Below are 17620 nucleotides of genomic sequence, written 5' to 3'. Positions count from 1 at the left end.
TAGGTGCATAGGTATTTTTCAGGTGAACTAGTTGGGTGTCACAGGTAAATTTTTCAAGTTATGCAAATGTCACGTAAACATACACAGGCCCCACACAACCTCCAATTGTAGGGGTTTACCTATTTCAGCCAGCAGAACCTCTGCCGTGTGCCTGTGAGCTGTTCCTTGATATACCAGGCCTATTCCTATCACAGCCGCCACCTGTACGTTATGAGGGACGTCCAGCTCCGTTGAAGTTGGTGGCAAGAGAGCAGGTATGTGGATGCTAAGGAGCCGAGTAATAGCCATATCCATTGTGCCCAGCTTGGCAGCAGAAACACCAAGCAGCAGCCCAATACTGGTCATCTCGTGGCCCTGAAATGGGGAAGAAAGCCAGTGATCAAAGAGCATTGAGAACTGTAAATGTAAGTGCATTTATCTCAGCTGAAATCGAAGTCTTACGGTCACACTCCCACAGTAATATATGAAGGTACAAGGCGAAGATAATTTCTATGTAGTTTTGATGAGCTGTGGTTATACTCAGTCTTTTGGGTTGCCTCTCACTTACGGCTAAATGAGTAAACTTCACATTACAGATTGAAATCTCCTTCAATATATCAAAATAAAATCCTTTCATAAATCAAATATTAAACATGGTTAGACTGAGATTTTTGGCTCCACGTTCTATCATGGCATTGTTTTTAAAATAAAAACGCTAGGTTCCCAGGTTAGCTGACTGGATATTTATAATACAAATCAGACCAGCCCTACGCTGGAAAACATACACCTCTCCCCCGATATAACGCTGTCCTCAGGGGCCAAAAAATCTTACCGCATTATAGGTGAAACCGCATTCTATCGAACTTGCTTTGATCCGCTGGAGTGCGCAGCCCTGCCCCCCCCGGAGCGCTGCTTTACTGCGTTATATCCGAATTCGTGTGATATTGGGTCGCACTATGTCGGGGTAGAGGTGTATTACGCTAAAGCAGTGGTTTTCGACCTGGGGTCTGCAGGCTATGTCTAAGGGATAGCTCAGTGGTTTGAGCATTGGCCTGCTAAACCCAGGGTTGTGAGTTCAATCCTTGAGGGGGCCACTTGGGGATCTGGGGCAAAAAATCAGTACTTGGTCCTGCTAGTGAAGGCCGGGGGCTGGACTCGATGACCTTTCAAGGTCCCTTCCAGTTCTAGGAGATGGGATATCTCCATTAATTTATTTAATTTAATTTAATGGGATCTACTCCATTAGGAATGGCCAGAACCAGTTCAAGACAATCCCATGTCGTACCCATCTGATCATCTAGGCAATGCAGAAGAATCCAGCAATCAACAGCATTTAATGCTGCCCATAACTGTACCCCATGAGGCAGCATAGGCTTCCACTAGTCATTGGGGTAAGCCAATCATTATGACTAAACAGCTCTCTCAGTACTATGCCCGCCTTGAAACAAGATGAAAATATGTACCAAACATTGTTGTTACAGTGTTCCTATAGCTGTCTCACTGTCCTCTTAGCCAAAGAGAGAAAGCTAGACCACTTTCCATGGCTAGACAGTACAGCCAGGATGTTCCAAGTGCACAAAGAAATATGCATGTCCCATACAGTGAACTGAAATTGGACCGGTTTGTTCCTATATAGAGAACAGAGGCTTTTGTCTCTGTCTTTTGTATTTCAGGACAAAAACCTGTTAGAACTAGGCTGGGGAAAAGCAAGCTCTTAAAGTATATGGCTGACAAAAGTTTCCTCATACAAAGGAAGCCTGTAGAAACAACCCAGTGCTCCAGATAATTCGTTATTAAAATGATGTGCATTTGTCACATGAGATAAAGGGATAACAGTCCTGAACAATGGTGAAGGTCTGAGACAGCCAAACAACTGTGCCAGCAATTAGCAGGATGAGTGACTAAAGCACTGGCCATTCCCTCACACTAAGAAACTCACAAATATTTTAAAAGGAAAAAAAAAAAAAAAAGGTCACTTCCTCCTCTTGCTTTTGAATGCAGGTCTTACCTTGGTCAAGTAGTCGTGTATGTTGAGTGTGGCAAGCTTTGTGAGGTGTCCATTCAGACCCAGTGCCATGAGGAAACCTGCATATTCATTGGCTAGTTCTGCATTTTTGGGTTTGTTATAGACAATCCAAGCTGAGTCTATCTGGGAAGCAGGTGCTATCTTCAGTCCAGCAGCCACTCCATTGTGAAAACTGGCCCAGCATGCCATATTTGGAGGGACATCAATGTTCCCACTATTAAGGTCCACAGTAGTGTTTCTAGGCGGAGCACGGCCTGCCCAGAAGAGAATAATTAAAAAATGTATGACGACGAAAGTTAGCTCACATTTAAAATGGCTTTGTTTAGCAGAGTCCTCATCAGCTGTCAGAGGAAAAAAAACTGATGCTAAGCGATGCGTCACCAATTAATTTATATCAGAAATTGCTCTCAAATTGAGCACCTCACATTTAAGAGGTACTGTACCTGAAAAACTGTGGTAGCAACACAATAAAAAATGCTCATTGTGAGGACAAGGCTATGCGTGTCAACAGATTTGTTAGGTGACAGCAGCATGGTAGAGCAGATAGGCATTCTCACTCCCAGTTCATTGCGTTAAGATCTAATCCTGGCTTTGACATTGCCCTGCTCTGTGACACTGGCCAAGTCATTTCATTTCTTCTTGTTCTCTCCTAGTTCTCGCAATATGCCGGTCATAATGTATCAGAGCATCATGGCATTTCTATGCTTCCGTTCCCCATAAGTGATAGGGGGATTAATGATATTTACCTTCCTTTGCAAAGCACTTTGAGATCTAAGGATGAAAACTGCTATAGAAGCTAAGTACTGTGACAGTTTCATCCTTGACAGAAAATACCACAACTGTCAGTCATTTAGGAATCATAAAAACATAATTGTAGCCAGGGAGTAAGTGATCAACTAAAAAACCTAGGCTTCATCTAGAAGAAACTAGTCAGCCTGGAAACACTACCTTTCTTACTCAAAACAACAAAATCTGCTTCTGTAAAAATATTTACTGTACCAAACTTCCAAAAAAGCATAGGAGCCTTTTGGTAAGTGTGCATGTACACACAAAGACCTCACTGTTATTTTATTTCAATTAAATTAAAAGGTCCTTCATGATATAGAGGCAAGAAAACTAAAGACAGCTGTTACCTCTGAGACTTGCAAAAAATGTGACCACAAAACTAAAAGTTGTTATAAGCCCAATATTTCAATCTGGAAAAGAAATGTGAACATTCAGTGGGAGTGAGGGAATATTGTCAGTTGCTGGACCTAATGTATAAAGAGCTAGAACTACTAATAACCTCAGTTAGAACAATTTTTTTAAAAGATCAGTCACAAAATTCTGCAGGTACAATGCCTGCATCATTAATGATAATACAGAGTTAAAAATATCTGATTATTTGCAGATACTTAACGTTCGCTCTTCCCTGTCTTTTTTCCATAGTGCTGATTAGAGGGTGCAAAAATTCCTCAAATTCAATTAGACATTAAACCAAAAGTTTAGAGTTTTGTTTCCCCAATAGGTCAAAGGTTAAAGAGTGCCTCGGTGACATAGGAACCTAAATATCATTGGAGGGTTGGGGGGCGGGAGGGGGGGGGGAATCAACAGGACTTCAGCTCCTAAGTTACTGAGACACTTCTGAAAGTTTTACCACAGTTAGGCCCCTTTCCAATCAGTGACTGCATGGGCAAACCCCTACACCCACCTGGAGTCATTTGCAGGATAAAGGACCTTAGTGGGAAGAGCCTGTATTTGGTCACTGTTGTAGGATATTTAAATTAATGATATATAGCATCAGGATGAAATTCTGGCCCTTCTGCTGCCAGTGGCAGAACTCCCATTGACTTCACTGGGGCCAGGATCTCACCCTCCAAACATTACAGCACAAACCATATTGAGAGGTCTCCAAACTCAATGAATTGGTTTTAGGATTCTTGGATTAGAAGGTAGAATAATTCTCCATCTGGCGGCAGTTCCCTTATTTTATTGATCAGCTAGGGATTTTGGAACACTATATATCTTTTGCTTTAATTAACAATAATGCATAGCTGCAGTTAACAAAACACAATAATCTGCTTTAAGGTCCAATCCTGCCAACATTGCTAAGCATAGAGATTACTACCATGAACAGTTCTACTGACTTCATATTGGACCCTGGGAAAGCGGAGACACACTGCATCATCTGGCAAAGATGAAAAAGACATAAAGCCAAACAAAATTAACCCCGCAAGGGCTGGTTTGTGCTGCTGGTTTTAATAAATGTTACAATGCTAAGTGAAATATATATCCAGTGCACCGTGACACCTTTTACTTTGTAGTTGGTAAATTACCATCGTATCTAGCATGTCAATCTATTTGTAATTGGTGAGAACTACTGTATGTAGAATTGTTACTTATGAGCCATTTCAAGAATCTTTACAAGTAATTATTTTGCTCATAACCTATATTTTTAATTGTAACTTTATTTTGTTTTTCTAATGATAGTTTCGTGTCTGCCACTTAATCAAGAACACCACTAACTGAAACTGCCTGGCCTGTCTGGAAACACCAATGTGTTAAAAGTCTGGTGAGGAGAACTCAAGAGCATACAGAGGAAGTATAGTAGGCTCAGGAATCCCCCCACAGCACAGAATATTGTTCAGTAATTGTCGAAGTCTATTAGAAACATACCTTACAAGGCATATAAAATGCTTCCTGGAGCAGTCATTGCAACCACTACTCATCCTAAATTTGAATTTGTTTTCTACATGTTCATCCTGTACATTGAGCAGGGTCTGGTGTGTGTACTAAACCAGGGTTAAAGTGGACACTGCTCATAATGAAGACAATTGGGAACACCAAAGTGAGAGTAAAGGACTAAAAACGATTTTTCCTGCGAGCTCCAATTTCGGTCAAGTGCCAGTAGCTTCTAAAGACATTAAGTCCCAACTCCGCAGAGACTTACACCCATACTTCACTGTACACAGTGACCAGCATCCCACTGACTACAACAGCACTACCGAAGCACGTCTCGCAGGCTCAAGGCATTATGTAGCTAGCAAGTCTAGGTTATTTTGGCTTTTATCATTTTTAACTCAAGGAAATCAAAATCATGGGGAAAATGCAGAACAACATACCAGTTAGATTCAGTTTAGGAATAGGCAACGGTTCTGTTGGCACTGGATGATATGAGAACAGAGTAAACATTCCTCGGCCTAAGGGGAGCGCCATTGTCCGTTGACACAACTGTAATAACCTGTAAAGGAAATCAAAGACAGAAAACAAAAAGATAAATGCTTACCACAACCATGTTCACAACATAGGATATAGGCAGATCCCAGTCATAAATGGTATGATGGGACAATCCTCTCTCAGAATGAGAGTAAATAGCTCTTTTGCCAAGCCAATATTATAAACGCAAACCTAACCAGAAGAAGAGGGCAAACTTAAGAAACCTACAAAAGGGTATTGCCTTGTTAAGTGGCTGTTCAAGGGTTGGTTTGTCCCCAGAGAGTCCTTTAAAGGATTAGCTTTAATTGTTTTTATTTAATAATTAATCATTACTTATTATTTAAGTATTACCATAGTGCCTAGCAGTCCCCGCCATGGCCCAGACGCTGCACAGAAAGAACAGAGACTGTCCTTGTTCCCAAAGAACTTAACCATCTACTAAATACTTCCGTTGAAATCACGTTGGGACGTACCTAACGTACATTAACGAGTGCACAGCTCTGTAAGGAAAATTCTATGCTATCTACAAATCATCAGGCATATCAGAAAATGCAGATAAAGGAACGCTATAGAAGGAGGCAAACAAAAGATTGCCACGTACCGTCCTGCTATGACTAGTGACAGCACCACGTTCCAGCTCTTACGCAACATGAATCATAACATTCAAAGACTGTTGACCATATTTCTCTTCTACGGAAGCAAAGTTCTGATTTACTCAGAAGACAACACTCTTGGGGCTCATTAGATCACTCAGCTTTTTAAGTCAGACAATATTTCACTAGGTTCCTTTAACTTCCTATTTTTGCTGAATTTTAGCAGTTACTGATGCTCTGAAGACAAATGTCCTCTAAGCAGTAAATAAATTACTCTCCAAAAATCAGATCAATAGACAGACAGCTATGAAAACTGAGGTGAACAACCTGTTGGAAGGTTTGACAACCATGTAGCAATCCCACAGCCTGGGTCAGAGGAAAGATTCAATTCGCCACATTTCAGACACTATCTGACTCAGCAAATCAGCGCTCCGTGGCTTTTTGAAGTTCAGGATATGCAGAAGAGGATTAACTGGTGAACCAGCAGCAGCCTAAGCTCCAATTAAATCCACATACACATCTGAACCAATCTAGGCCCATATGCTATTTCCTACAGGACAATATTCCCCCCTACCCCACATTACTTCTAAGAGCAAGTGGATCCTGACTGAAGGGATGCAGAAGGTAGGAAGTTCTGCTTCTGCTCCCCAGTCCCTAGGGTCCCACAGATGATTCTCTGCAAAGGCAGATCTCCAGTTTCATAGGGGGATGGCTTCGGAGGGATGGAGCCAAGGAGCAGCTGCTCCCCCTGTGAACCTGCTCCTATCTGCAGATGTTACTGCTGCTTCAAGCAACATTAACACATGGTGCTCCCACTCTGAGGCACTTTGAGGCTCATATTGTCCTGGGTTTGAGGGAGGGGGAAAAGAAGTCAGCCAATGGCAGCAAGGGAAATAGCGGGCAAGCAGACTGAATGCAAGAAGTATGGTGCCTACGTAGAGCCCTAGGTCCACGGCATATCTATCATCCTCTGCTGGCTTTGAGAGGTGAATCACCCGCCCGTTCCATAAGGGGCACAAGCTTCCCCTCCATGGGGGCACAGAGCAGGAAGATCCACGGGCCAAAGCTCAGGTGCCTGCCCTCTCTGCAGAAAGCACTCAGAGAAGAGAATTTGGTGTGGTCTCTCTTGCCAGTTCATGCTTCAGACAGTCCTGAGCCCCGAAGACACTGCCATCCCATCTGCACACTTACAAAGGGTGCCTTGCAGCGTGTCAGGTCCGTACCTGTCATGCCAGAGGAGCTCAAGGCTACCTGACAAATAGTCTCTATTTAACCTCAGAGCCTGATTGACCATGTTTCTTAACAGGTCTTTCCAGCATGGGAACTTCCGACGTTTACCTCCTCTGACGCGGATAGGATGCTATAAACTGCTTCGAGAACGGAACTATTCAATGTCAACGTGATCTAGTCCCACAACCTTTCCTACACTCTATGCTTGAGTCTCTGGAGCGCGCCAGATGGACTTTCTGCAGTGTTTATGCAAACTAAAGCTCAGAGTCCTGGATTCTGAAATCGAAAACGTCTTGTGTGAACTGTTCACACAAAGGGACCTCTGTCATTGTACTGGATTTGCAGCTGCCCGGATAGTTATTAAAGACAGTAAGATATACTGTTGTATGTGCTTACACTCATTTAAATCTCAGCCACTAAAAGTATTTGCATGGTGTGTACTACCCAATCACCATGCTAACAGGGCGCACACACTCTCCCGCCCAGCCCTCCTTGCCCCAGAGAAGTGCTTCATTCTCACAACAGAAGCCACAGCATTCTAGAATCTGTCCCAAAATGCCCTCGTAGGATATCATGTCTATTCAGAGAAGTAAAATGGAGGAAAACTTAATTTCAAGGAATATTTCTTCCAATCTACAAAGATTTTTTTTTTTTTCAAATGCACCATACAGTTCAGAAGCCCAACATGAAGATTCCTATTTATATTTTACAAGACACCTTTTATTACAGAAACACTCCCCGGAGGCATTTCAAATGTAGAGGTTTACAAAAATTCCCACCTAAATGAGACGTTAATGAACAGCTGCTAGAAACATGGAGAGTTTACCGGTTTTCTTTTTCTTCTATGTATTCATGGTCACTGACTTCTGGCATCTGTACTACACTGACACGCACAGGATGGGCACTTTGAAGGAGTCTGCGCACTTCCTGCACTCTCAAATCCTCACTCCATATTAGTGACATCACTTCCTGGTTCATATCATTCATACCATCGTCGTCTTCTTCTGCCTCAGCTCCTGAAGGCACATCAGATGATAGCACCTGGGCAACAGACTAATTGAGAGGGGGAAAAAACAGAGAAAGAGGGAGGGAATAATTTCTAAAAAAGCAGATTTCGAACATCTAGCTTCATTAAGCCAACACGACACTAGCACCGTAACATGAATGTTTGAGGTGTCGCTGTCACCTGCAGCGAGGGTGCTCTGAGAATGGAGTTTACAAAGATCCCTGGGACTTCTCAACTGGGAATCAACTACAGTCATCCACACAGGCAGGATAAACAACTCCCAAAGATGAAAGAAAATGGTTTCTTTGGCTTCCAAGGTAAAGCAAAGGAAGTTTAATGACCAACTCCTAGAGCAAATTGACAAGTAAGGGAGCATGGCGGGGAGAGAAGTGAGAGTAGCTGACTGCCAAAGCATTGCAATCTATCTTCCCAAATGAGCTCTTACTGCAGATGTGGTAGATCCTTTAGATCTTTCCCTAAATCCATCCCCGACCAATTCCCCCACACAGAGCTATTAACGAAGCACATGTAATGGTCCTGCAAGTTATTTATTCCCCAAGTTCAGAAATAGAAAACAGAGATCTGGACCAATTAAAAAAAAAAACACAAACAGAAGTGGGAGCCAAAGTTAGGTGCCCAAATCTGTAGTTAGGTTCCTCAGCAAGTGGCCTGTCTTTCAGAAGTGCTGTGCACACACTGACTTTGGGCCCATGGAATCACAGAATTGTAGGGCTGGGAGGGACCTCAAAAGGTCATCTAGTCCTGTCCCGTCCCATCCCTCCCCCTCCCCGTGCTGAGGCAGGACCAAGTATACCTATACACCTCTACCCCGATATAATGTGGTCCTCGGGAGACAAAAAAATCTCACCGCGTTATATCGAACTTGCTTTGGCCCCCCTGTTCCTTGTTCCCTGACCGCCCCCTCCAAAGACCCCCGTCCCTAATCACCTCCAGGACCCCACTCCCTACCCAACCCCCCTGCTCCTTGACTGCTCCGACCCCTATCCACACCCCCGGCCCCCTGACAGGCACCAACCAGCAGGGCGGGAAGCGGAGCAACGCGGCTCCAGCCTGCTCCACTCCGCCACCTTTCAGCTGCGGCGCTCCGCTTCCCGCCGCCGGTGAGTGTGGGGAGGTTGGGGAAAGGATGCCCTCCGCACTCACCGGCGGCGGAAAGCGGAGCAACGCAGCCCCAGCCCGCTCCACTTTCCTTGCCCCGGCCCCAGCTGTGTCGCTGGAGGGCGGGGTTGGGGAAAGGTCCCGCACTCACCTGCGGTGGGAAGCGGAGCGCCGCAGCTGGGAGCTGGCAGAGTGGAGTGGGCTGGGGCCAGGCTGCTCCGCTTTTGCTGCTGCCGGTGAGTGCGGGGGGTGGGGGGGGGAATCCCTTCCCCCAAGCCCCCTCCCCCGAGCAACACGGCTGGGGCCAGGACGAGGGAAGCGGAGCAGGCTGTTCCCGGCCCCCCGCTAATCCCCCGGGCCACTCTGGGACTGCGGGGCCCCCAAAAGTGCCCCCCACAGCTCCTGCCTCCCAGGCCCTGGGGCGGGGGAGCCCCCGAGACCCTCTGCCCCTTATCCAACCCCTTGGCCCCGGCCCGGCACCCTTAACACGCTGCTCAGAGCAGCATGTCAGAGCTTTGTATGCGAACCCGCGTTATATCGGGGTAGAGGTGTACTATGCTCAAGTGTATTCCTATTCAAGCACATGCTGAAGAGCTATCCTGCATAGGGATGTTTTCCTGAAACAGGGCCTTCATCGGGAGCTGAAGGAGCGCAACACTTCTGAAAATCAAGCCATTTATTCAGTAGCCGAACTTTAGGTACCCGTATTTTAAATGTTCACTCCCATGGTATTTAATTCCATTGTTCATTGTTCATTAGCATCTAGGTAGTTGGTTAGGTTTTTCCAAGCTCCTCATCTAGGTTTCCCCTCACCGTGGTATCGAAGTGCCTTCAGAGCTCACCCACCAGTACTACCATATGCCTCAGAAATACGGACATTCCAGACGTTCAAGGTCAATCGTTTTCTTGAAAACTTTATCAAGTTCTCATTTGAGTCTAGCTGTCTCCTGTTAGTCTCTAGGGGCTGGTCCACACTAACCCCCCACTTCGAACTAAGATACGCAACTTCAGCTACTTGAATCATAGAATCATAGATTATAGGACTGGAAGGGACCTCGAGAGGTCATCGAGTCCAGTCCCCTGCCCGCATGGCAGGACCAAATACTATCTAGACCATCCCTGATAGACATTTATCTAACCTACTCTTAAATATCTCCAGAGACGGAGATTCCACAACCTCCCTAGGCAATTTATTCCAGTGTTTAACCACCCTGACAGTTAGGAACTTTTTCCTAATGTCCAACCTAGACCTCCCTTGCTGCAGTTTAAACCCATTGTTTCTGGTTCTATCCTTAGAGGCTAAGGTGAACAAGTTCTCTCCCTCCTCCTCATGACACCCTTTTAGATACCTGTAAACTGCTATCATGTCCCCTCTCAGTCTTCTCTTCTCCAAACTAAACAAACCCAGTTCTTTCAGCCTTCCTTCATAGGTCATGTTCTCAAGACCTTTAATCATTCTTGTTGCTCTTCTTTGGACCCTTTCCAATTTCTCCACATCTTTTTTAAAATGCGGCGCCCAGAACTGGACACAATACTCCAGCTGAGGCCTAACCAGAGCAGAGTAGAGCGGAAGAATGACTTCTCGTGTCTTGCTCACAACACACCTGTTAATGCATCCCAGAATCATGTTTGCTTTTTTTGCAACAGCATCACACAGTTGACTCATATTTAGCTTGTGGTCCACTATAACCCCTAGATCCCTTTCTGCCGTACTCCTTCCTAGACAGTCTTTTCCCATTCTGTATGTGTGAAATTGATTTTTCCTTCCTAAGTGGAGCACTTTGCATTTGTCTTTGTTAAACTTCATCCTGTTTAACTCAGACCATTTCTCCAATTTGTCCAGATCATTTTGAATTATGACCCTGTCCTCCAAAGTAGTTGCAATCCCTCCCAGTTTGGTATCATCCGCAAACTTAATAAGCGTACTTTCTATGCCAATATCTAAGTCGTTGATGAAGATATTGAACAGAGCCGGTCCCAAAACAGACCCCTGCGGAACCCCACTCGTTACGCCTTTCCAGCAGGATTGGGAACCATTAATAACAACTCTCTGAGTACGGTTATCCAGCCAGTTATGCACCCACCTTATAGTAGCCCCATCTAATTTGTATTTGCCTAGTTTATCGATAAGAATATCATGCGAGACCGTATCAAATGCCTTACTAAAGTCTAGGTATACCACATCCACCGCTTCACCCTTATCCACAAGGCTTGTTATTCTATCAAAGAAAGCTATCAGATTGGTTTGACATGATTTGTTCTTCACAAATCCATGCTGGCTGTTCCCTATCACCTTACCACCTTCCAAGTGTTTGCAGATGATTTCCTTAATTACTTGCTCCATTATCTTCCCTGGCACAGAAGTTAAACTAACTGGTCTGTAGTTACCTGGGTTGTTTTTATTTCCCTTTTTATAGATGGGCACTATATTTGCCCTTTTCCAGTCTTCTGGAATCTCTCCCGTCTCCCATGACTTTCCAAAGATAATAGCTAGAGGCTCAGATACCTCCTCTATTAGCTCCTTGAGTATTCTAGGATGCATTTCATCAGGCCCGGGTGACTTGCAGGCATCTAACTTTTCTAAGTGATTTTTAACTTGTTCTTTTTTTATTTTATCCGCTAAACCTACCCCCTTCCCATTAGCATTCACTATGTTAGGCATTGCTTCAGACTTCTCGGTGAAGACCGAAACAAAGAAGTCATTAAGCATCTCTGCCATTTCCAAGTTTCCTGTTACTGTTTCTCCCTCTTCACTAAGCAGTGGGCCTACCCTGTCTTTGGTCTTCCTCTTGCTTCTAATGTATTGATAAAAAGTCTTCTTGTTTCCTTTTATTCCTGTAGCTAGTTTGAGCTCATTTTGGGCCTTTGCCTTTCTAATCTTGCCCCTGCATTCCTGTGTTGTTTGCCTATATTCCTCCTTTGTAATCTGTCCTAGTTTCCATTTTTTATATGACTCCTTTTTATTTTTTAGATCGTGCAAGATCTCATGGTTAAGCCAAGGTGGTCTTTTGCCACATTTTCTATCTTTCCTAGCCAGCGGAATAGCTTGCTATAACGTAGCTGAAGTCGAAGTATCTTAGTTCGAACTTACCACGGGTCCACACGTGGCAGGCAGGCTACCCCGTCGACTCCGCGTACTCCTCTCGCGGAGCAGGAGTACCGGCGGCGACGCCGAGCACTTCCGGGATCGGTCCGGGATCGATTTATCGCATCTAGACAAGACGCGATAAATCGATCCAAGAAGATCGATTGCTTATCGCCGGACCCGGAGGTAAGAATAGATGTACCCTTGGCGTCCACATTACCAAAGCACAACAGTTTAGCAGTACGGGTAGGCTCAATTCAAAAACAAACCCAAGCACAAGAATTGCTTGGACCATGTAGCATAGGACGGGAATGTGCTGACAGAGCAGTGTAGTTCAACTTGCCCAGCACTTGCCTACACCATGCGTGGTTCAAACCAACCTCTCACTTTCATGAGCACTAAATTAACTTAAATTGCAAAAATAAAAGGGTTCTGCAGAGGCTCTTTGCAGACTAGAAATTCTGACAAGTTCCTCACAGCCTGAAGAAATGGTTTGGAAAACATACTTCCCTTTCTCCTCTAGCTTCTGCTGTACAGAGTCTGATTTAATAAATAAAGAGGTAACTGAAAGATAACTAGTGCAGTATGATCTAATCTAGGGGCAAACAAAACAAGAGAGCCTCTAATGCGTTGCTTCTCCCCACCCAAGTTGACTAAAATTGTGTATGATGCATTAAATATCAGAAAGAATCTTTATCCATCACAGGATCTCTCTCAGTTCCCAGCATATGACAATATGAGTAAAAATGCAGTTGATGAATGAAAAACAATTTATTTTGATCAAAAATGTTAATACCTACCAGCACCACCCATCTAGCCAGTGCCTGCTTAGAAACAGGAAACTCCACCCTGCCCCTCTGAAAGAGGGGAAACAATCTAGCTTTTGTAGAATATTTTATCCTTTTAAGGTAACATTTATAACAATGCCTCAGATAAGTCAAGTGACCAAAGTCAGTTTTTATCTCACTTGGGGTGAGAAGGTCACTGGTAAGAGCTCAAATGAATCTTTAATGAATGGTGGCCAAGGTGATTTAGGTTTGTTAGTTTGCTTATTTTCATTCAGAAGAAAAAATTGTAATATAGATTTTTTTTTTTTTTTTGGATATGCTGTTATGAGACACCTGGGTAAAACCCAAAGCTGCTTAACAACATTCTAAAAACCCAAGACAGCACTAAATACTTAGTGAGGAAGGATCTTTGCCAGGATGTGCAGAGAGCAGGAGCTCTTTCTTCATGGCCTCTTGAAACAATGCATACTGCCATTAAGCAGTTTCATGAAGGCCACTGAAACTCTCAACCTATCAAGTAGTGTTTTGGCTTGGTACAAAGGCCTCGAAGAATGCACAAAGGGACTGTCAACATGTGAAGCGCTGGTGATTCCAGCTATCAGATGAATGTGTTTTTTTTAAAAAAGGAATTACACAAAAATGCTCTGGGACTCTCAGAATAGAAACATCCTTAAGGGGGAAAGAAGAAAAATATGTAGAAAAAAAACCAGTATGCTTTTGAAAGTTGTCACATTTCCCACAATGGACAGGAAGGGTACACTCATGTCAAGCCAAACGAGTGTCATACTAGGAAATACCTGCTTTCCTTTGCTCTAGTGTAACTGTTTTGCTGCCACATGCTGAGGGCAGAACTCTGAAACTTCTCACTCATCTCTGAAAGTCGTATCTTCTTTGGAATGCAGATACAGTTATAGAGGAAATCATGTTGAGATTGGTACTTAAAGGATTAAAACCCATCTGTTTTACACTCTAACAATTCAATTTAGTCTGCATATTTAAACACCCTCACTCTTCAGGCACGAGACAGTGTTTTTTCTGTTAAAAAGCTTGAATGTTTGAAAACTGTATGCTGCTCTGGCGCACTGATCTGGAGTCCTACATACCATATCTCCTACACATAATGAGCTGTTTTGGCCAGCTATGAAGTCAAGAGATACTAGTCCAACTTTTCAAGCATTTAAGCACTCCCAGCTGAGCATTCAATAGGATATTGATATCTGCCTTTCTGAAATCCCCCTTTTACGTTGATACTCACAGATTTACCCTTTGCCAGGTTCCCCTCACATGCCTGTTTGGAAAGATCTTGACGCCCAATCAAGAGACAGACAGCTTCCGGCCAATCAGAGGCAGGCTGCTCTCGGCAGTGATATACAGCATCTCTGATAGGAAGCGCAACCCCAAAGGGGAGAGACTCCAAATCTCTTAAGGTGAAACCTTAAAATTAGAGAGAAAAAACGTTACCAGGGTTTTAAAAACATGCATATTTCTAAGCCCAGCCAAAGTGACTGCTCAAACATAAGACTATTATGTAAGGTTATCGTAAATGTGCGTAATAGTAAAAGCTTTCCTTACCTACACTAGTCATCCAGATAACCAGCTTTTCAGCGAGGTTGGAAACAGATTTGCTGTGTCTGAAACTATATCTACAAAACAACGGGAAAGCAGACCCCAAGTGAATCAGAAACATAGCAGTATCAGAGTGCAAATTCATAACGTATCAACATTAAATTTACCGATTATCATCTTGTTCTGTTTGCTGTTTTCGTTGCCCTAAAATGGAAAAATAAGATATCTTTTTACCAGGTGAATGCAGGAACAATGTGAACTAGTGCCTACAAGAATATTCTCATACCACCAGAATGCTTATTACAGTCCACTTACCTGAAGTTATCCTAAACAAATAATGTGATGCTTCATTTGAAACGGCACTCTCATCACCAAGTATGTACAGTGCAACACTCTGCATGGGAGGAAGAAATTTTACATTACTATATAAATTGCTAATAACTATCCATTTAAGCCAGCAGAAAGAAATATATTGTTAATGACGACTTAAACAGATTCTCAGCTCATTATGAAGACCATCAGTAGTGACTCCTCAATTGAGAGTACATTGAAATTTGCACTTAGAGGACCAAACTTTTGCTTTACATTTTAATGACTGGTTTTAGTCTCCAAATTTGGCATAATATTTCTTACAAAGACAAACTAAATTTTCCATACAATTTTTTCAAAAGAAATACTTATTTAAAATGCTCCATTTGGAATTTTTGCCTTGCGTTTCCCACATTTCATTGGGTTCCTCTAGCTAAATCACATTTTCCACAAACACCAAACTTCTCTCTCATACACACACACACCCCGGATAGCATTTCAGTCATAGGCCACTTTGTAAATGCTCTAAAGGAACAAAGCTATTTCTCGGTTCACACGAACCTCACTGAGTTTCACCACGGTTAGCCAGTGGAACTGCCCTGATCTAGCAGCCACTTCCACTTTCAGACACTGCCAGTCTCGCTGACTCACAGGAGGCAAAATTTCATCCAAAAAGAATATTTGAATTTCTGTTTTTCATCGAAAGTTTCCGAGCAGCTGTGTGCCTGACTCATCCGCGAGGTTCTGCACATGCTCCTGGTGTGGCAGGGAGCCAGGCTAGGCAGAAGGGAACACGGAGCTGGGCTCTGGAGAGACCCTGGGGTGCAAACAGGGATGTGAGGGGCGGGCAGGCAGGCAGAGAGTAGGGCTTATGTAGACAGGGTTTACTATACGCAAGGATGCTTGCGGGCAGGGAGCTCTTTGCACCAGGGTATCAGCACTTGAGGGGCTCCCATGGTGCTACTGCCTCAGCTTCTCCAAGCTGAAGCCAAGGAGAGAAGTCAACTCTGACATGGTGAGACCATGGCTTCTTTCCAATTAACCACAGGCAGATTGCCTGAGCAGAGTCCCTGTTCCCTACACTCGTCCTCCATAACCAGCTCAAGTCCTGCATCTCTGTTCACCATCCCGTACACCCCAATGGCCCTAGACCCCACACAGTTTTTCCCCCCAGGGAGAGGGCCGAGGGTCATCAGGAGGGCACAAAGGATAACAGTGAGAACTAGCCATGCAAGTAACTATAAATGTTCATATGTACTTGCTAAAAAGCTGGGAAATTCCCTCACAAGCCAAACTTTGTTAACTTCGAGTTACATTGCTAGTCTGTTTATCCCACCTGCAGGAACGGTAAAAAGCAAGGACAAAAGCCGGTAAACCAGGCAGCACCCCACCGACACTGCACTCATCAGTTCTCCTACTCAAACCCCTCTCTTCCACCTCCTGCAGCTCAGATCTCTCCAGTCTCACTCTGCAGAAAACTTACACTTAACAATACAAGAAACATAAAGCAGACCAAAGAAAGATAAGCGAGGAGGAGAGACCGGGGATTTTTCCCATTTGCTAACTGCACTGTTTTAAAACACTTCTATGTTTTCTTAACCTAATTTTTGGGATTAAATTGTATTCTTGGTTATGGATTTGGGTCCCGGTCCTCAAAACATTTATGCACGTGCTTAGCTTTCCACACCTGAGTAGCCCCATTAGTCAGTGGAACTATTCACACATGCATACAAGCATTTGCAGCATCAGCATCTTACTGTTGAGATGCCAGGATAAAATCTGTGGTCACCACATGCGCTTTCTTTCTACAGTACATACCAGCACTACTAGCTTGCTCCTTTCACAGATTCCTGGTAAGTAAGGATAAGGCAGGGCTCCTTCTCCCTTCAAACAGGAACTCAGCCACTGAAAGATACTGGGAGGCTCAGCAGAAAAAAACGAGGGATGGTGCATGAAACCTGTTTGGGCTTAATCAGATTAACAGTCATTGTACTATCCCTAAAGTACAGACCAAACCCTACAGTATATTGCCTTTATTTTTTAAGTAAGCAGGTGTAGTATGTTCAACATTTCCCCAAACCATTCCATTTCTATAACCTCCAGACGGATGGAGGTCTACTAAAGAACCTTAACATTTCAAGTACGAGATGACAACAAGCCTTTCAACAAACGATGCTATCTATCGATCCAAAGATCCCAAGAAATCAGACTGCTTCTCAAACCGCATTGCTGAGAAAGCTCAGTAATGCAAGCAGCTTATACTAACCTGCTGTGGTAAGGGAGAACAACCTAGTTTGACTTCTTTTGCCTTTCCTGTTTGCAAACACCTGGTAAAAGTTTCAAAAGCCTCTTCTTGACTGCTGTTATTGGAGGCCTTTGAATTGACCAGAGGCAGCAGCAGCTTTTGCAGAACTGCCTCCTGCATTTCACTGGCATTCCTGTGGGTGGACAACCAGAAACGCAAAACTCTAGGCCCTCATTTGCCATTTTTAAAAATTTCCAGACTAAAAAACCCCAACAAAATGTAGTTCTTGTGAAAAGTGGATTGCCAGCCCAACAGACTGCGGGCATGTCGCCGCAGAACGGGTTCCTGCACAGCCCACTCCTGAAAGGGGAATGTATAGGGATGAGAAGGTAATTCAGTCCCAAGTCTTTGAGCCCTCTGCTAGACCACAAGGGTGCCAGCCAGTGTCAGCTGTGGTAGAGTTCTTGTGATCTGGTCCA

The 17620-nt window shown here is 44.0% G+C and overlaps 1 protein-coding gene across 3 annotated transcripts in view; it reads right to left on the bottom strand.

The window, feature by feature from the left end:
* The window catches only part of ANAPC1 (anaphase promoting complex subunit 1), a 75539-nt gene that overhangs the window by 22961 nt on the left and 34958 nt on the right, over positions 1 to 17620 (bottom strand). For all 3 annotated transcript variants that reach the window (XM_065589896.1, XM_065589897.1, XM_065589898.1), the window contains exons 21-29: positions 16715 to 16863; positions 14903 to 14981; positions 14755 to 14791; positions 14594 to 14664; positions 14277 to 14455; positions 7850 to 8076; positions 5107 to 5225; positions 1988 to 2259; positions 120 to 354 (exon numbers count right to left, since the gene is read on the bottom strand). In XM_065589896.1, the coding sequence (XP_065445968.1) occupies positions 120 to 354; positions 1988 to 2259; positions 5107 to 5225; positions 7850 to 8076; positions 14277 to 14455; positions 14594 to 14664; positions 14755 to 14791; positions 14903 to 14981; positions 16715 to 16863 (1368 nt within the window). The remainder of the gene's footprint in view (positions 1 to 119; positions 355 to 1987; positions 2260 to 5106; positions 5226 to 7849; positions 8077 to 14276; positions 14456 to 14593; positions 14665 to 14754; positions 14792 to 14902; positions 14982 to 16714; positions 16864 to 17620) is intronic.

This window comes from Chrysemys picta, chromosome 3 (genome assembly GCF_011386835.1).
Source record: "Chrysemys picta bellii isolate R12L10 chromosome 3, ASM1138683v2, whole genome shotgun sequence".
NCBI lineage: Eukaryota > Metazoa > Chordata > Testudines > Emydidae > Chrysemys > Chrysemys picta.
The sequence above is the reverse complement of the archived record's forward strand: the minus strand, read 5'-3'. Positions and strand labels throughout refer to the sequence as shown.